The sequence below is a fragment of the Pectinophora gossypiella genome, chromosome 10 (genome assembly GCF_024362695.1).
Source record: "Pectinophora gossypiella chromosome 10, ilPecGoss1.1, whole genome shotgun sequence".
In the NCBI taxonomy this organism is placed as follows: domain Eukaryota; kingdom Metazoa; phylum Arthropoda; class Insecta; order Lepidoptera; family Gelechiidae; genus Pectinophora; species Pectinophora gossypiella.
This window is the reverse complement of record NC_065413.1, coordinates 16,808,829-16,828,397: the sequence shown is the minus strand read 5'-3', so window position 1 is coordinate 16,828,397 and position 19,569 is coordinate 16,808,829. Positions and strand designations below refer to the sequence as shown.

Sequence of the window (19,569 nt, the reverse complement as noted above, 5' to 3'; positions counted from 1 at the left end):
GCTCATGTAACGACTATTTACTTACATTAGTAAGTAGTAACCGGGACCGACGGCTTAACGTGCCTTCCGAAACACGAATCATCTTACTTTCGGACAATCTGGTGATCAGCCGGTAATGTCCTAACCAAACTAGGGACCATAAAGTAATTTTTGTGATATGTCCCCATCGGGAATCGAACCCGGGACCTCTGGATCGTGAGCCCAGCGCGGAGGTCGTTATTATATAGCCATTTCACTGATCAAAAGTTTTGTCTACCGTACCTAGCTGCTTGGAATATGTGAATCATAGTCAAATTAAACTACCTTAGATTCGGTGTTACAAGCCACAACAAATATTACAAGATAACCACAAATATAAACAATCTCACGTTATTGTAAAAGTTTCGAAGGATATTTGTATGAGGATAAAAGTAATAAAAACCCTTTAAGCGCGTTATGTTCCGAAGTTTTTCTCTTTTTGCGACATTTGTTTCCAAGCGAAATGTCAGGACTCAGGAGTAAATAGGGGTTTAGGATGAGATTATTTTTGAAAAGGGCACGAGTTATATCGAGGGAGAAAGAGAGTCTACGTAATTATTTTTGATTAAGAGTAACGATACAACATAAACCAATGATTGTCGAGTTTGTTTTCGAATTCATATTCGGATCATAAATAATTATCAAGTGCTCAGCGGTAAAGGAAAACATCGCAAGGAAACCCACATTCCCGAGAAATGCATTTTCGGAGGTATGTGACCTAACCTGTATTGGGCTGGTTTTCCCTTCGCGGGTTGGAAGGTCAGACAGGCATTGCTTCTGTAAAAGACCGGACTTGTTAAATCTTCAGGTTAGGTAAACGGACCCTGTGAAAAACGGGATAATGATAGGGAGATGATGAGTAACGATTGAGCGTGGTCGACGATTTCCCTCATTCAGCGCTTATCGCTATCGACCCACTAGGGTCGATTAATTCTTTCAAATATTTTTCCTCTCAGACGACGCCCTGAGCCGAGGTTCGCGCCCAACTGGGCACCCTCTGGCCTGTTGTCTTAAACGTTGTACCGGGTGAGAGCCTTCAGCGTTCCCCATTTGTCCGGCCAAGTAACTAATGTCATCTGCGGCAAATCTGCAATAAGTCGCGTATAAAAAAGATACAACATAAAATACATCCAGGTGTTTATTGTACCGACCGAGCTCCGAACACTTCGTTGTTATTATGCCCTCGGCTTTATAATGATTCTCTGCTATACTAATTTATATATGGGTGGAATTTACTTATAAATAGATATTCGGAATCAGCGAATTTGTCTGCGTCGACTAATCTCGGGTTTAGATCAATCGGAGCTATTTTTTTTCACTTCAAACGTAATTATCTTTGGCTACAATTTGTCTTTTAACCCTCGAGGCGGCGGTAGGTTGCCATCAAGTGAGTGAAATGTGGCTGAAAACCGTTTTGTGGTAACTAGTAGTTCTGCCCACCCCACTGGCAACTGAGGCGTACAGTTGAGGTTGCCGTTACTTGCCACAACGCCATTAAGTACTTTGCTATCAATCATCACCAGCTCGATCCCTAAACAGGCGGGTCAAGACCCCTCTCTATTTGTCCCCACAGCATATTACCGTCAGTTATTACCCCCCATATGCGCATGCGCGTCGTGTTATTACTCACGCGCATTTTTAATGGCCGCCTTCACGATCACTTACGAAACTCGCGTTCATAGTGAACGTATTAGATTCTAATTTATGTGTAGATTTGACTATCACGTTAGTCTAACAGTAAGCTCGGTGAGGTGTTGGTACTTAGTTCATCTTGCGATGGATGTACTATACATAACATACATAAACTGCCTATATACGTCCCACTGCTGGGCACAGGCCTCCCCTCAATCAACTGGAGGAGTTATGGAGCATACTCTACCACGCTGCTCCACTGCGAGGTGGCGGAGTAGCCAGGACCAAAGGTTTAACGAGCCCTCCGAAGCACGGAATCATCTTACTTTTTCGGACAATCAAGTCACATCTGAGACTCAAGCCTGCAATGTCCTTACCAAACAAAGGACAGTCTCACAAAGTGATTTCGACAATATCCCCATTGGGAATCGAACCCTGACCTCCAGATCGTGAGTCCAACGCTCTAGCCACTATACTACGGCGGCAGTTACTACAGATATTAAGTAATTCAGTAATATTCATTGCTCTTTAAATATATTCCACTTCAATTACGAATGAAGTGGTTCGTGAGCCAATCAATATGTAAATCTATTGATGTTTCGTGTAAGACAAACATTACAAATGATTGTTTGAACTGCGCCTGCGCTGCGATGTCAGAGGCGAAGGGTCCTGTGATCTGTGATGGAATATGTTTGTTTTATGCGTTTGCGCTTGCATATTAATCGCCATCTGCTACTCCGCAGTTTAATGTATTTAACATAACGTAGCATCACGCGTGTATCTCTGAACGGGGTAAGCAGAGGTGTATTTAGTGTATTCATTCACCCACTCTTCGCCAGTTATATTTATGTCACATGTAATAGAGGGTGAGCCTGTTAACCGGGCATAAATCATATCATACATACATATATAACATAAACTGCCTATATACGTCCCACTGCTGGGCACAGGCCTCCCCTCAATCAACCGGAGGGGGTATGGAGCATACTCCACCACGCTGCTCCACTGCGGGTTGGTGGAGGATATATATATACATATATACATATCATGTAATATGATCACGCCTATTCCGCATTTGGGAATATTGTAACAAGAGGAAATGTGTCCTTTCCAACATAATGGACCTTGGAATGGATGATGAAGCGAGATGGGTATGATGATATCCATCTTAAGACTTTGTGTACAGTCTGGCTACAAGTAGTCTTCTTTTATTTGTGGCTCTGTCCACACCATTACGGATTGCTGGCGTGAGTCTATGTCTGCTTTTAAGTACAGTTGAAGTTTCTCTCTCTCTATTTAAGAGCTGCGCTCTTGTCGGTGGAGTAATCGCCATTCCTCTCTTCTTCCCGCCAAAACCTTCACCTCCTGATATGACACGACCTGCACCTTCTCTTTTATTTGTTTCATAAATGTTCTCCTAGTTGAAGTTTAAGTTGTGAAAATACCAGTTGAAATATAGTTGATATTATGTTCTTCTTCTTTTCTTTTTCTTCTTCTGTTCTGAGGCGGATACTCCTGACACAGTTGAAATTAATTTGCCTACTAGGAGATCCCAATTATTATAATTTTGTATAGTTGGTGTTAAGCAATAAATATACTTGTGCTAATTCTTGTAAAAACCATCTAATTTTATTTTAAGTTATATCTGTCATTTTCTTATCCGCCGAACAGCAAAGGGACGGGTATAATCGACAAGCATAAAATTTATGGAACACACGTCAAAACACAAAGCTAAACCAACTCTATAAAAAATTGCATTGGCTAAAAACCCGACGGAATTAAGTTGACAGCAAACGTCAAACGGTTTGCATACCAGCGAGATACCTTTTTGATTCGCTCGGGTTATTCATTCATTTACTAATGAGTAATCCCAAAATTAAGAGCTGTCAATTATCCGTCCCTTTCCTTTTCGGCGGGCAGGAATCAGGGCCATTTTCATTTTTTTTTCATAATCGAGTGTCTACATGTCGTGCTCTTTAGCAATAAAGCAGCTTGTTGTCGGAAATATGCATCGCTTCCTAAATCGCTGAGAGGTGTAATATTCACACGGGCGCTGTCGCCGATCAATGCGAGGAAGGAAGCGGCGGATAATGCCCAATTTATGAGGAAGGCTTAATTAAAACATGATTATGCAGGTTTTTGTAGGACGGAGACTGAAAAATGACATGCGGCTGGTTGAGAAAAAGTTTTGACGTGATTTATTCTGAGTCGGATGTGTTTACTATGATTTGGCTGTATAAATAATAAGATAATAATAAGAATCTTTATTTCGCACCACAACTCAACATAAGGAAATATGAAATGTGACAATATACAGGGTGTTAGTGACATCGTAACGAAAACTTTGAGGGATGATTCAGGCCATGATTCTGAGTTGATATCAAGTGGAATTTTCCGTCGCAAAAGTATGGAACGGAAAATAGTTTAAATAAGCTCTAAAATTTTCATGACTTCTCCGACAGGAAATTCCACTTGATATCGACTCAGAATCATGGTCTGAATCATCCCCTTCAGTATTCGTTACAGTGTCACTAACACCCATACCTACTTGTATGGCTACTGTATGTACTTGTATGGGGTGTAAGTGACATCGTAACGAATACTGAGAGGGATGATTCAGCTGATTATTCTGAGTTAATATCAAGTGGAATTTTCCATCGCAAAAGTATAGAATTGAAAATAATTTAAAAAAACTAAAAAAGTAAGATGAATTTTGCGACGGAAAATTCCACTTGATATTAACTCAGAATCATGGTCTGAATCATCCCTCTGAGTATTCGTTACGATGTCACTAACATCCTGTATAAGTAGATGACAATGGCAAATATAAAACTATTAACTAATTCATAAAAATGAATTCTATCAGATTGTATCTACTTGTTGTAACGGTCAATACTATTCAGAGGTGGACGACAGGAGTCCCAGTACGGCTTGAAATAGACTACTCTGGGCGCCGTCACACTCGCGTCAGACAGAGTACTAAGGGAGGAAGGCAAGAGGGAAATCACTGCCCTATTTTTCCCTAAAAAGTAGCATGAAGAATGCTACACCGGCATGAAGAATGCTGCACCTTTCCCTCAAAAATGTGCGAAGGGAGCGATGGCTGGCTTTCGCGTCAACTCGTGATCGGGTGCTGCGTATGTGGACAGGCCTGCTTCTGACAGGGAGCTCATAAAACACTGTTTCTGTGATAAAGTCACATAAACTCTTTATGTTTCACTTTCCTTCCACCGACTGTAATTGGAATACCATTGTATTTAAGTCTATAAATTATGTAATACAAACTGGATTAAAAGAAAAGAAAGGAAAACATGAAACAGTAGGACTAGGGCCCTGTGCTGGGAGGTTTTCTGGCCACGTCTTTCCCTCAGCGTTACAGATTCCGATGTGGTAGTAGTTTTACAGCTAGTTACATAATATGTAATTTAATTATGTCTGACGTTCAAAAAGCGCTAACTTTGTGAGCCAATTTTGAAAAATAAATATTTTTGAATTTGAATTAAGAGCGTGGCTCTTAAAATAGCGGCGGTGGTGGTGGTGGTGCTATTAATTGCCTAGTTAAGAACTAATCAACTGCTTAGGCCAGTGTTAATAATCATAATGATATAATTTATTGCGTTCCACATGGTAGGAGGTTGGTAATATAAGATGAGTAACACATATGGACCCGGATTGGGCACAGCAATTTAAAGGAGAGTTAAGAATGGAAATAAATTGAATTGCTGCCCATATTGCATATTGTTTCGATACGCAGTTTTTTCTTATTATTATAACAAAAAGTAATTTTATAAATGAAACCGACTACAAAATCAGGCACATAAAAAGTAAGAAACATAATTATTGTTTATTCACTAGTTTCGTCGCTTGGGGCAAGGCGTTTGGGTGATAACCAGCTGCGGTTGAAGCCAATACCACTGCATACCACAGCTGTGTTACTTGATAAGCATCACCCAGGGGTCACGTGTAGCATCTCGAGGGTAAACCTGCGGACATGAGCGACCCCAACCCAGAAAATTGTGCGTTTGAGGTTGGGGCTAGTTTAATTCTTAATAGAAAAGCGAACTCCGTGGTCCAGTGGTTGAGCGTTGGGCTCACAATCCAGAGGTTCCGGGTTCGATTCCGATTGGCACATATCACAAAAAATACTTTGTGTTCACTAATTTGGTTAGGACATGATTTGTGCTTCGGAAGGCACGTTAAGCCGTTGGTCCCGGTTACTACTTACTGATGTAAGTAAGTAGCAGGTACATGAGCCACGTCAGAGGCTTTTGGCGGCTTAATAGTAACCCTGACACCAGGTTTGATGAGGTTGGTAATCCACCTCACAACCCACACGATAGAAGAAGTAGAAAAGCTGAAAGAAGACAGCGATAGTTCACGGAGGTACATCCTCAGCGGGTATAGATCAGAGAGGATGTGCGAGCGAGGTCGTGCGCCGCCGACCACTGACACAGATTTGATACTGAAATCCGATCACCGCGGGTATGATCCGCCATAGGGGTGGCTGTTTCCTCTTCGAGTTATATATTATATTAGGGATTAAGTGTCACTATTTGTAGAAACATTTTGCAGTCGTTTTCAAAAGCCCACATAGAAGCAATTTATCTAAAAAGCAATATTGATGTTTGATATCTGTTTTATATGTGTGAAAAAACACAAAAAAGCCAAAAAGGATAATCGTAAAGTAAACTACAGATTCTAGGAGATAGGTTGTTACCTTATGAAGAATGTCTTTCACAGAAAATATAATTTATTCGAGCTGGTGTTTTGAAAACAAAATTAATACTTTAACAGGAAACAATTTACGTACTGTAGAGGTATATTGAATACTACACTATTCTAGACTCTACGTAAAAAACCGATGCAAATAAAGATTTGAAGCTACGTCATCAAAAAATTGAATGGACTAGAAAATATCTTAAAAATGGAAAAGTAAATAAACTACGAAACCCTAAAGATTTTTTAAATTCTGATTACTTAAATGAATTTACATCCAATATTTACGGGTCAATCTGTGTATGTCTAACACAGTAACATTGTTTACACAAATTGTACCTAGCAGGTACCCTGGAAGGAAGGCCCGACCCTTCTGAAGCCATTCGTCGTTTTGGTAATTTGGTACTTCAACGGCCTCCGTGGTCCACTGGTTGAGCGTTGGGCTCACGATCCGGAGGCCCCGGGTTCGTATCACGGTGGCGGCATATCACAAAAATCACTTTGTAATCCCTAGTTTGGTTAGGACATTACAGGCTGATCACCTGATTGTCGGAAGGCAAGTTAAGCCGTTGGTCCCGGTTACTTCTTACTGATGTAAGTATGTAGTCGTTACACGAGCCATGTCAGGGGCATTTGGCGGCTCAATAATAACCCTGGTGTTAATGAGGTTGGTATTCCACCTCACAACCCATACGATAAGAAGGTACTTGTATCGTATACTTACGGAGTGCACCCCTAGTAGACGGGTTGGCGACATCGTATCGAGAGATTGCAAGGCTGCGGCGGCTTAATAAAGCAATCGCCAATAATTGCGGCTCATCTGCGATGTTAAACGGCTGGCATTACGCCCGTAAACACTGGCATTATGGCTGTGTGTTGCGATATGTGGTCTAGCGGCGAGACATGCACTCACTATATCTACTCTATTATTTACTACATACATTCATACATCATAGAAGGGAAGATACGAAGGGAAGGCCAAGAAGAGCTTACATGGCACGGGTTAAAGAGAAGGCAAACGTCGTGTCTTATAATAAGTGCTAGTAAGTGTAAGGTAAAGGAGACATTAATTATTGAGACTTATTGAGGACAGAAGAGGTACGATGATTATTGGACACTTAATAAGACACGACGAATTTATTATAACATCATAGAAGGGAAGGTAGAAGGAAAGAGAGGAAGGGGGAAGACCAAGAAGAGATTATATGGAACAGATTATAGAGAAGACCAACGTCGTGTCTTATAAGGAAGTGAAACCATTGGCCTTTCATAGACAAGAATGGAGAATGCTATACCGACAAGAGCGTTGCTCTTAAATTGATGATGATGGCATACATACATAAACAGCTGATATAATATGTCCCACAACGGAACACAGGTCTCCCTGATTTTTTCTCCCTGGTTATTTTGATGCAATAAAGTATATTTGTATTTGTACCTTTGTATCTTCGAAGCTAAGCAGAAAATTGTTTGCATTGCGCACTTACTTTTATATGCGCAAATGTCAAATTGCACTATTGCTTTCTTAGATGAATTGCTTCGATGTGGACATTTTAACCCCCCCAGTACAGTATATACACTCACTCCTCGCTAGCTATGTTTATGTTATACGTAAATATTATATTACTCAACTAACAAAGAAACCAGATCAAATGAGAAATAAGATAAACCAGGTCTCGGGTGAAAAGCCGAGATAATCATTTGAAAACAGTAATGCGACCGCGCGGGCTTACCTCTTAATTGAAATTTAATCCAACCACCCGCGGGCTGTATGCACAATGCGGTCGGAGCGCGAGCGCAGTATATATAGGACAAACAGTGGTACACCTTGGATTATTGCAGCAGCTTTAAGTTCGACGGCAGCTGGGAATTGGGTATAACTTAATATTATAGCATCCATAATAGTTTATAACTTCGAATATTTATTTAATTACGTAGTCCGTGTTGACGACGTCTTCGCGTCTTTTTTTTTACGGGTACATAAATCACCGCCGCATCAAGGGTCTGTATATTCTTAGGCCACATCTATAGCGGGGCCCCGCATTTTTAGGTTGTAAAATTATAAGCTATTCTGTTTTTTTCTTCATTTTTTTATGAAGTGGGGATTACTAGTAGGTAATACAATTCCAGCATATATTGGAAGAAAATTCAGTTCCCACTTTTCCATCTACTAACCTAACCAATCGTGCCCATTTCCGGCCAGAGTCCTTTTGATGGAGGCTTCTAGGCCTATGCTTAAATGCGGCGCTGACGCGAAATTGCAAACGTATCGTGAGCTGAATGTTTACTTTGCATACTACATGTGGAGGTAGTTGTCGTACTGCTTGTATATCCGTGCTACAATGTGAATAGCGGGCGGTGTGGGTGGACGGGGAGGTTCCAGATTCAGGATGCATTGGTTGGAGGGATTTACCGCAGAGTGATGGGGGAGTGCTGTACTTATTTTTTTTTAATGTTACTGACACTGTAAGAGCCCAGAGTACAGAGTAAGTGATGATAATAGTCCGAATCTGAAGTACTATCGCGTTATAAATTGTATCTCAATCGGGCGTCTTGTACAAATTCATACTCATGGTGATCGTACTGTCTGGTCGCCGCAACACAAGCTGTGCTTAGTGCGGCGACCACTGGGTTTCTGCCCACATTAACGATGCTACAAAATGTATTTGCCTAGATTGTTATCAACTTTAATGTATTTGTTTTGCATGTTTGGTAAATAAAGAATTATTTATTTTATTTATTTATATATATATCCATATTTCCAATCTTTATTAGATTCTCCTGGGAGTTACAGTCACAGCCAGCAGGCATTTGTTACGTTTATTGGATTATTGTTTATTGCCGTGTTCATTGACTTTACAGTTTATTGCATTCACATTCGTGCTGCGCGGAGCAGATTAACGTGTTCTTAGTGAATTATGTCTTACTCAACCTTATAGTGACAGAATGAATTAGTTGGCGAATCACCGTGTCAGTTGTTCTAATTTAAAGCTAATGGATGAAATTAATTATTATCAAACTAGTGGGATGAAAATTTAGATCTTAGCTACAGTCATGAGCAATATCATGTACCCACTTTAGAACCCTGTCGCACTATAATATTTGGCATTTTACAAAATTGTTAATGTGACATGGTTTCAAAGTGTACTTACATATTAGTACTCGTGACCGTACCTACTTAATTTTCCCTGAACAATTTGACTGTTAGCAAGAGTATACAGGGTGTTAGTGACATCGAAACGAAAACTTTGAGGGATGAATCAAACCATGATTCTGAGTCGATATCAAGTGGATTTTTCCGTCGCAAAAATTCATGTTTTTTTTGTGTTTTTTTTTTTAATTATTTTCCTATTCATACTTTTGCGACGGAAAATTCCACTTGATATCAACTCAGAATCATGGTCTGAATCATCCCTCAAAGTTTTCGTTTCGATGTCACTAACACCCTGTATACATACAATATGTAAGTATATAAAATAAAAAACAACCTATACCAACAGTAAAACAACAACATGTTGTTTCAACAACAGTAACAGCAACTGCAACAACAACAGTCAAGTACTTACAGCAGGAAGTACATTGTCATTTTTCTTCACCTTAAATCGCTTTAAGGCTGCCATTTGCCATGTACCTAGTTAGTTTCTTTTTATTTTGGTGCAATAAAGTATATTTGTATTGTATTGTACATTAGCTGTTTATATCATGTAAACAACCTTATATAAGTCCCACTGCTGGGAACAGACCACCGCTCAATCTACCGACAGGGGTATGGAGGGGTACACACCACGCTCCTCCACTGCTGCGGTTTGGTGGAACGTGCCATAAGCAAGCTGGGATTTTAATTTTAATTAAAACAAACTAATCATAATTGAGTCTCTACAAACTATAACGAAAATACCAAGACTTTATGCATCCTGATCATTTTATTATCTCAAACTACTGAACTGTAGCCGTATTGCGACACGCAACCTTCTAAATTATGAACGTTGTCTATAAATATTAAAACTTTATGAATCCGTCGCTATTAGGTGAATATTTTATAATAATTACTAGTCATTAGACATGTAAATACTTAGATTACAGTAAGAGCTACTAAAGTAATCTATTATACTTACCTATGTTGTTAAAAGGCTATATTACTAAGAGATGGTAAACAGTTTACAGTCCTGAGATTTGGATTTGAGTTCGGGTCTCACACTGTCGAATGATAATAAAACGAACAAGTTGCTCGTGCTGTGAAGCCCTTCTGTTCAAGCACTGAATGCCCTCCGATACAAATCTACAAAAGTCAAGTTACATTATATAACTCTAGCCTATTTTCTACCGGGGTAACTAAAGACTGGAATTCTATGTATAAGCTACGATCCCGACATAGTTTTTTTGCTTCCTTCACATTCACCAATCGTTTCATACATGAACGCTGGTTCGGAGAGTACTAAACCTATTTGAAAGATATCCCCAATAGGCTAGTTTCCAACTAGTCAAATCAGTTACATTTTACTAAACGTCAAAACACGAAATTACTATGGAATTTGTGTGAAGCACACTGTGACGTTATAGAAAAACGTGATAAAATGCCGGACTTGTTACTACGTTTTTCTAGATTAAAATTCATTAATAAGTTTAATAGAAAAAAAGAAAATGTTTTTCGTTAATTTTAGATCTGTCTTTAGAAATCAGAATTTCGTAATTTATCTTGAACACGACGACGAATCCTAGTACACGATTCAATTTGAGTTTCGATTGGCGGCCATCACGTCCTTGATAAAAGCTACGGATATTAGACAGTAAAACCAATCTTTGTAGCATGCATCCATAAAATACTATATTATTGAATATGTACTATTTCAAAACAAATGGAATTCGAAGCAAATGGAATTCTATAGTCTCTGCTTACCCTGGTGGGAAATAGGCGTGAGTTTATGTATGTATGTATGTACTATTTCAAAAGCCATGACAACCCTATTCGGAGAACGCGCGTCATGTATGTCTGTGGTCTAAACCATAGAATTCGACGACGATTTTATGGGTTTGAATTATTATTCATGTTTGGATCATAGATAATTGATATCACGTGGTTTCATTACATGGGACTTGAACATAGCTGACGAGTTGTGTCTGTGTATACTATATAATGTACATTATTTACCCCTTCGGGGATACAGGCATGAAGCTAAGTTACGTTACTCTTTCAACTATTCTGACTGTATTTGTCGCCGATAGGAAACCTTTTTAATATGTTTTACTTTTTACTTGTTATTCTATTCTTTTTTATATATATTTGAATTTGGATATTATTTTGTTTTCTACGTTTTTGATATTATAGTCTTTTTTGCTAAAAGACTAAAAAAAAAATCTTCTGACACCAAAAATATGTGGAAAATAAAACCATTCAGTTTTTCTCTAAAACTCAAACCGAAAGGTTTTATTTTCCACAGTATTGATAAAATTAGCAACTATTGAGTATCAAACTATTGATATCTCTCTTTTCCTGTGATCCAGTTGATCAACCACCACGTTGACGAAGCAACTAACCTTCGCGTTTGTCCCCAGGTCAATGTGCTCGGACCTGGTGTACGTGATACTGTTCCCGCAGCTGCTGATGGTGGTGCACTTCAAGCACCACTGCAACACGTACGGCTCCTTGGCGGCCTACATCGTGGCGCTGTTGGTGCGCCTGAGTGGCGGCGAGAAGATGCTCGGGTTGCCGCCGCTTATCCACTACCCCGGCTGGGACCCCGAGAGCGAGGTTCAGCTGTTCCCCTTCCGCACCATGGCGATGGTACTGTCCTTGTTCACGCTGGCGTTCATATCCTGGCTCTCCGTGTAAGTATATCTACTTGATTTTGTATAAAAATCAAATCACATATACATACATAACAACATAAACAGCCTATATACGTCCCACTGCTGGGCACAGGCCTCCCCTCAATCAACCGAAGGGGGTATGGAGCATACTCCACCACGCTGCTCCAATGCGGGTTGGTGGAGGTGTTTTTACAGGTAATACCCAGGACCAACGCCTTAACGTGCCCTCCGAAGCACGGAATCATCTTACTTTTTCGGACAATCAGGTGATTCAAGCCTGAAAAGTCCTTACCAAACAAAGGACAGTCTCACAAAGTGATTTCGACAATGTCCCCATCGGGAATCGAACCCGGACCTCTAACCACCAGTGGTGTGAGCCTAACGCTCTAACCACTAGCCCACAGAAGCTGTTAAATCACATGATAACTAGCTGTCACCTGTGACTTCGCGTGAAACCCTACTATTAAAACTAAGTAAATACAGAAGGTTCATTCAAACTTTGCCACCCATTTTCCCCCCTTAAGGGTTGAATTCCGCAAGATCCCGTCTTAGTCAGCACCTACGTTCTAAAAGCAACCCCCATGCCAAATTTGAGACTCCTAGCACTTACAGTTTTTGAGATTTCGTGATGAGTAGTTGGTGCATGCATTTTTGTCCAGTGTCTCAGTATTCCACAATCAGGCTTTCCACCTATCCAACATTTCATCATTAACCTTACAAGCTACACTAAATTAGAACAAGAGAAATGCTAAACAAATGCCTCTCGTTTCTCTTACATCCTCGTGTAATATAATTTGACAATTGAAATATATATATTTATATATATATATTTATATTTATTTATGTATTAAATCTTAATACTAAATATACAATTTGTTAATGCCCTGCAAAACTGTTTAAACAGTTTGTCTGCAGGAAAGAGTCTCTACTAATAATATGAACTTATATCTAATAGTCAATTGTAAGTAGGAGCACAGTGAATGTATCAGATTATTTAAAAAAAAAAATTGATAACATAAATTAGTTAGGACACGAGTCTAAATAACTGAATTCATATAAGAATCCGATACAGATTCAAACCAAAATGTAATTTAGCACATCAAATACAGAGTAAACCTTTCAAAGGTTGTATTGTTTCGCCACTGAGCCATACAATGCTACGAGTACGTCTGAGCCACAAACTGTATTTGGATACAAAGCTCGCGTCATGTGCACACGAATTACCCGGGGCGGTCGTCGCTACACACGCACGGTAAGGCCGCTATTCGCTATGAAAAAAAAAAATTAAAAAAATGTAGTAGAAATATCTACATTTTTCTTTCTTTTTTCATTATTTGTTACCTAGTTAAGTCTCTTTTGTAACTATTTTCTTTATATATTATATTGATGCAATATAATGTATATTTGTATTTGTACGGTAACTATGCGATGTGTACATAATTATTATTTTTATTCAACACCCTCTGTGATCCTTCCCGACGACCCGATTACTCTAGCCATAGAGGCGGCCAATCAGCTCGCGACACGTGAGGACACCGGCGGCTTTTCTTTTTCAAATTGTTCTTTCTAGTACTCTGGTCAAATCTGCCTAAAAGTTAGGTAACAAAGCTCTTTTTACATAAGTTGTGCGCCTTTTTTACTGCCAGGATCGTTCCCAAATTGGGAACATTCCCGATACTGGCACATTACTGAGTGTGTGGCTGGTACCCATCAATTTGTTCTACATACGAGTAGAGCGTGCTCGCCCGCGGCCCAGTAACATATGAAGTTGTCTGTTTCTGACGGGAAATAATCAATTCTACACAAGTAATTTTTCATGAACCTTGCAGCAATATCAAGAACAAAGGATTTAGTAATAATTGAGTACGTGAACAACTAGATTTTGTCATTGGATGCTACGAATAAATAATATTGGATGCTTGGAAGCAGAAATAGTAAAATAAAGCTCTAAGTGGTTGAGTCGAGCATTATGGACAATTGTTATGGTCTAACGAACGGTCGTCCTGGAGGCGTATAGCACAAGATGTTAAGGCCCTGCATCCATGTACTGCGTGGTCAAGGGTGAACAGGTCCGATGGAGTTCCACGGTGCCTAGGGAGGCGACAGTCTCGCATACATAATATACATACATAAACAGCCTATATACGACCCACTGCTGGGCACAGGCCTCCCCTCAATCAACCGGACATACTCCACCACGCTGCTCCACTGTGGGTTGGTGGAGGTGTTTTTACGGCTAATAGCCGGGACCAACGGCTTAACGTGCCCTCCGAAGCACGGAATCACCTTACTTTTTCGGACAATCAGATGATTCAAGCCTGAAAAGTCCTTACCAAACAAAGGACAGTCTCACAAAGTGATTTCGACAATATCCCCATCGGGAATCGAATCGTGAGCCTAACGCTCTAACCACTAGACCACGGAGGGTAAGGCTGCACGGAGTCTCGCATAATGTGGTCAAAATCCTGCGAATCCCGCCAGCCATGTCTATGGATAAAACTGGGTCTGCAACCTATTAAGTTAACACCAGTCTTTTCTGGTAAGAATTCAATTTGACGCCATATTTGGTAATGAAGTCATGATGGCTTGTGGTGGTTTTGTGTGCGTTTCCACAATGTATAGTCAATCAATTTCCAAAACGATCACACTATTGTTGTTTGAGGAAGAACCATAAATCAATCTACGTCCTATATATAAGTTATTATCTTGTCCTAGATTTATATCTAGATCGATTTGTTAGTACGTCAAACATGTACTGGTGAATCGTGAGCGTGGCATATACCATCAAACAATAACTTCAAACGACAGTACATTCACTTTGCCTCGCTGGACTCTTACGACGTCATGCTACTATCTTCTTCTATGTGTGGGTTGTGAGGTGAATTACCAACCTCATCAACTCTGGTGTCAGGGTTATTATAGAGCCGCCAAAGGCCCCTGATAAGGCTCGTGTAACGACTACATATTTACATCAGTAAGTAATAACCGGGACCAACGGCTTAACGTGCCTTCCGAATCACGGATCATTTTACTTTCGGACAATCTAGTGATCAGCCAGTAATGTCCTAACCAAACTAAGCACCACAAAGAGATTTTTGTGATATGTCCCCACCGGGATTCGAACCCGGGACCTCCAGATAGTGAGCCCAACGCTCAACCACTGGACAACGGAGGCCGTTATCGAAATAATTAATAAGCGTAGAATCAGGGAAATCGTCGACTACGCCGGCGGGGTCGGTATCCGGCTCCTGAAGCGTTGGTTGTCGCAAGCCGATTGGACGTCTTTATTGCAAGAGTACATAATCGGGTCGTCAGGATTGTATATAACGTCCTTCGGGGATTTGGCGGCATTCTTCTTCTTCTATCGTGAGGGTTGAGAGGTGGAGTAACAACCTCTTCAACTCTGGTGTCAGGGTTATTATTTAACCGCCACTGGCCCCTGACATGGCTCGTGTAACGACTACATATTTACATCAGTAAGTAATAACCGGGACCAATGGCTTAACGTGCCTTCTGAAGCACGGATCATCTTACTTTCGGACAATCTGGTGATCAGCTAGTAATGTCCTAACCAAACTAGGGATCACAAAAAGATTTTTGTGATTGTCCCCACCGGGATTCGAAACTCGGGACCTCCGGATCGTGAGCTCAACGCTCAAACACTGGACCACGAAGATCGTTGTGATTTTTGATTGGCGGCATTGTGGCTTGTCTAACGTGTGCGAAAATTGACAATCAACTAACGCAACAAAGCAGTTGACACAAGAACAAAGTTAATAAACAGATAGTGGTATCGTGACGGTATATGGTCGACGGTGGGGTGATGGTAGCGACCATTCTCTTCAGTTTGATGTAACAGTAATCGTGCGATCGTGATCTGTCCGCGATACGGCTGACAATACCCTGGATAATAACCAGGTGTCGAACTGTGCACCAGCTGGGGTACATTTATCTTGTACTTGATTTGTGAAAGGGACAAAAACATAACATGAAATCCACTACAACAGCGCGTCCATTTGATGTGCATTTACCAATTGCGATAACAAGGTCCGGCCCGATTTAGTGAACGGATTTCTATAGGAATCAATTCAACCTAGAAATCCTTACACTCAAAATTCACCCAATATAAATATTTTACATATGTACTTCAGTCTAAGGTACAATTTTGCGGTTCACATCTTCTATACTTCTGCCATGTAGTTTACCAGCCAAGTAGAAAGCCAAGTAGTCACGTCAAAGAAAAAGTCTTGTATAGATGTTGACCTACATTTGACCGCTAATTGAAATTAAAAAAAAAGCGAAGGTATCTTGGTAATGTGCTTCGGAGATATACGCCGGTAAAATTTTCTTCCTGTCTCAAATGAGACGTATCTACGTATAATTTTGTAGGCAGGAATAATGCTGATCCTAGACAATTTGGATATAATCACATTTATTTGGTGGATATCCCAACTATTCGCACAAAGCGCTGAGCAACGTCCTTCATTATGCGCACTGCTAGGAAGTGGAATTCTCTGCCGTCTTCTGTATTTCCGAATGCATATAACCCGGGTGCCTTCAAGGCCAGAGTGAACAGGCACCTTCTGGGCCAGCTCGCTCCATCTTAGGCCTCGTCAATGCCTTCGGGCAAGTCTGGGGCCAAGAGCAAACCAATCAAAGGAAAAAAAAATATATTGCTATTTCTTAGTCGGAATAATAGTATCAGTATACATTTAGATTTTGTACTTTAATAATTTTGAATATTTATAAGTCATGTAGAAACATATTTAAAAGACACCCGTTGCCTACTTATAGGACACTCATACCTAATACCATTACCCTTCTTGATTCCGTTGTGACTAGACCTCAAGTTTGCTCAGTAAAGAGTTTACAAACTCATATGGTTGTAGCGCGCGCTATCTAGCGGTGCGATGCGCTATCGTTAATAATTCAACGAACATCTATTTCGAAAATAAACCCAATAATTGAGAACTGGCAATAAACAACATTAGGTGACAGTAAAATGTATTGTCATACTCCGGTACTAAGAGTCGCGAATGTCGTTGAATGCAGCCGAGATGATCAACCACAACGCGGCGTTGCGTAACTTTAGGATTGCGTAAATGATTGTTTCAACTTATAACAAGAGGTCAATTTACTACATGAAAGAAATTTCAATTTCTACAATTTATTCTTTATTTAAAAACAAGCTTAAGTTGTTCATCTAAGTAGATAGGTAATTGTTTTTTGACATTCACTTTGCGGTCCGCATCGCCCCGATAATTGTTAACTTCTAGTGTTACAAATTCGTTCTACTTTATATGAATACTTGTTTGTACTTTAGCGTATTCTAAGTCATGTATCTTTCTGCCACAGGTACTTATTCAACTCCGGGTACCTGAGCCCGGAGTCGGACTACTTCAACTGCGTGGTGAACATCCCTGAGGACATCCGGAGAGTGGACGAGCCCTCTGAGGCCGGCGAGCAGATGTCAGTACTCGGGGGGGTGCCGGGCAAGTTGTACGGCGCTGCTTCCACGCTGGTCGGCCCTGACGAGAAGTCCGGCAGGATTAATCCAGCTTTAGAAGCCGATGACGATGACCTAGACGACCCAAATGATGGACCCACTCCCCTCTTCGGGTCCAGCAGCGCCCCCCCGCCGGTCCAGCCCTTCGGCAAACAAACGGCTTTCTGAGACGACGCCCTCTTCTACTAATCAGTAGACCGGGCCCGCGCGACAACGGAACGAGATATATTTTACGATGATTTTACTATAGCTAATAAACCTTTCTTTCGTGAAACGTTCGTTACATCGAAATGTACCCACGAGTGTCAGTATGTTTCAGCGTCAGTGTATGCTCAACGTTTACATATCATGTCTATCTTCCGTCAAGCACACTTTTGTATGTAACATAGTAACTTATACAGTTTTATTTGTAATGTTAAGTGTAGCACATACTCGTACATAGCTCGCCGTGTGACGTAGGACACGGCGGTCGAAGCAATAGTGTACGTACTAGTCGATGTATGGAAAAATAAGCAATGTTACCTTGTAGAGGGGGGTGCGCGCCGCGCCGGCGGTCGTCGAACATGTTGAAACTTAAAGAGTTGTACTCGATTCGTTCCTTTACATTTTATTGGAAAGACATAATATGAAATTAAAGAAACGGACTAAGAAATCTTTAAATGAAAAGAAAATATTCCAATGTGTGAAAATGATGAAGGAACGACGGCCGGGCGGCGCGACTCGATCTAATTTAAATATAATATACTTAAACGAAATGATAATGCAACTCATACATATCAAAATGTGAATTAAACGTCGTTGTTAGAGAGATATATACTTATATACATACATATATTATTTATATTGAAGAGGATTCCTTATTTAAGTCAATTAATGTAGAGGAATGGGCACTGTATGTTCGTGCTTGTAGGGCGCGCTACGCGCCGCGCCGCGCGGTGACCACACTACGTGTCGTGCGCAACTGATGTTGGAGGCCTAATCCAGGTGGCGCTGGTGATACACGCGGCGTGAGGTACGAGAAGCAGCGCCGGGTGTGTCGCGACGATATTATCAATCGCAGCTCGCGGGTGCGGGGGGGTTAACGAATTTCTTTGGCTTTCAGCACCTGACCACTGTTATTTATAACGCGCGGCGCGTGATCCGAGCGTTAATCGCGCTATCTGGACTTGGCCTTACTAGGAGGATGAGTCGGCAAATATAAAATATATTATATCGCTTTAAAAGCATACATATCATGTTATTGAGCTCTGTTAATAATTATATCGAATATAATTTCGCTTCTGTATAGTTTAATTAATAAATGTATTAGTATTAATATGCATAACATTAATATAAATATACTTTTGCAAAAATAGTGTTAGAAATGATTTTATAGATTATTGTTAGTATGTTTAGCAGTTTATATAGTTTGATGGTTTCAGGCGACGTCGTGTCGCGTTGTTTTTTACGCGCTGAGTGTTGTATGCTTGACTTTAGCTAATACTTTAACGTGTTTATATTATACGTATCTTATACGCTGTATCTGTTTCGCGTGTAAAATACTAGTTACCACAGTATATTATACTAATGTTTAGTCTCACTCACACTGTGAATCGATCTCGAATTTTATAAATTTGATGTTTCTCGGTGTTCATGGTAATTATAATATGGATGTACCCCGGTCCCGACCAACTGTCTCTCACTCGTCGATGTTTCATATAATACGTATTCGATGTGTGCATTTGACGCTTTTTGAAGTTTTATACAGTTGGTGTATTTTTAGCTGTAGACTTGTCATCTTCAGATATCGCAAGCGGATTTAAATAACGTAATGTTCTATCTTGTAGTATCTGCAGCATGCTTCAATAAAAAAAAAACTAAAGATTCATCGGCTGACTTCGAAAATCAAA

The 19,569-nt window shown here is 40.3% G+C and overlaps 1 protein-coding gene across 1 annotated transcript in view; it reads left to right on the top strand.

The window, feature by feature from the left end:
* The window catches only part of LOC126370013 (high-affinity choline transporter 1), a 62,908-nt gene extending 43,966 nt beyond the window's left edge, over nucleotides 1–18,942 (top strand). Inside the window, exons 9-10 of the mRNA XM_050014635.1 lie at nucleotides 11,920–12,192; nucleotides 17,530–18,942. Of these exons, the coding sequence (XP_049870592.1) occupies nucleotides 11,920–12,192; nucleotides 17,530–17,848 (592 nt within the window). The 3' untranslated portion in view covers nucleotides 17,849–18,942. The remainder of the gene's footprint in view (nucleotides 1–11,919; nucleotides 12,193–17,529) is intronic.
* Nucleotides 18,943–19,569: the final 627 nt, after the last annotated feature.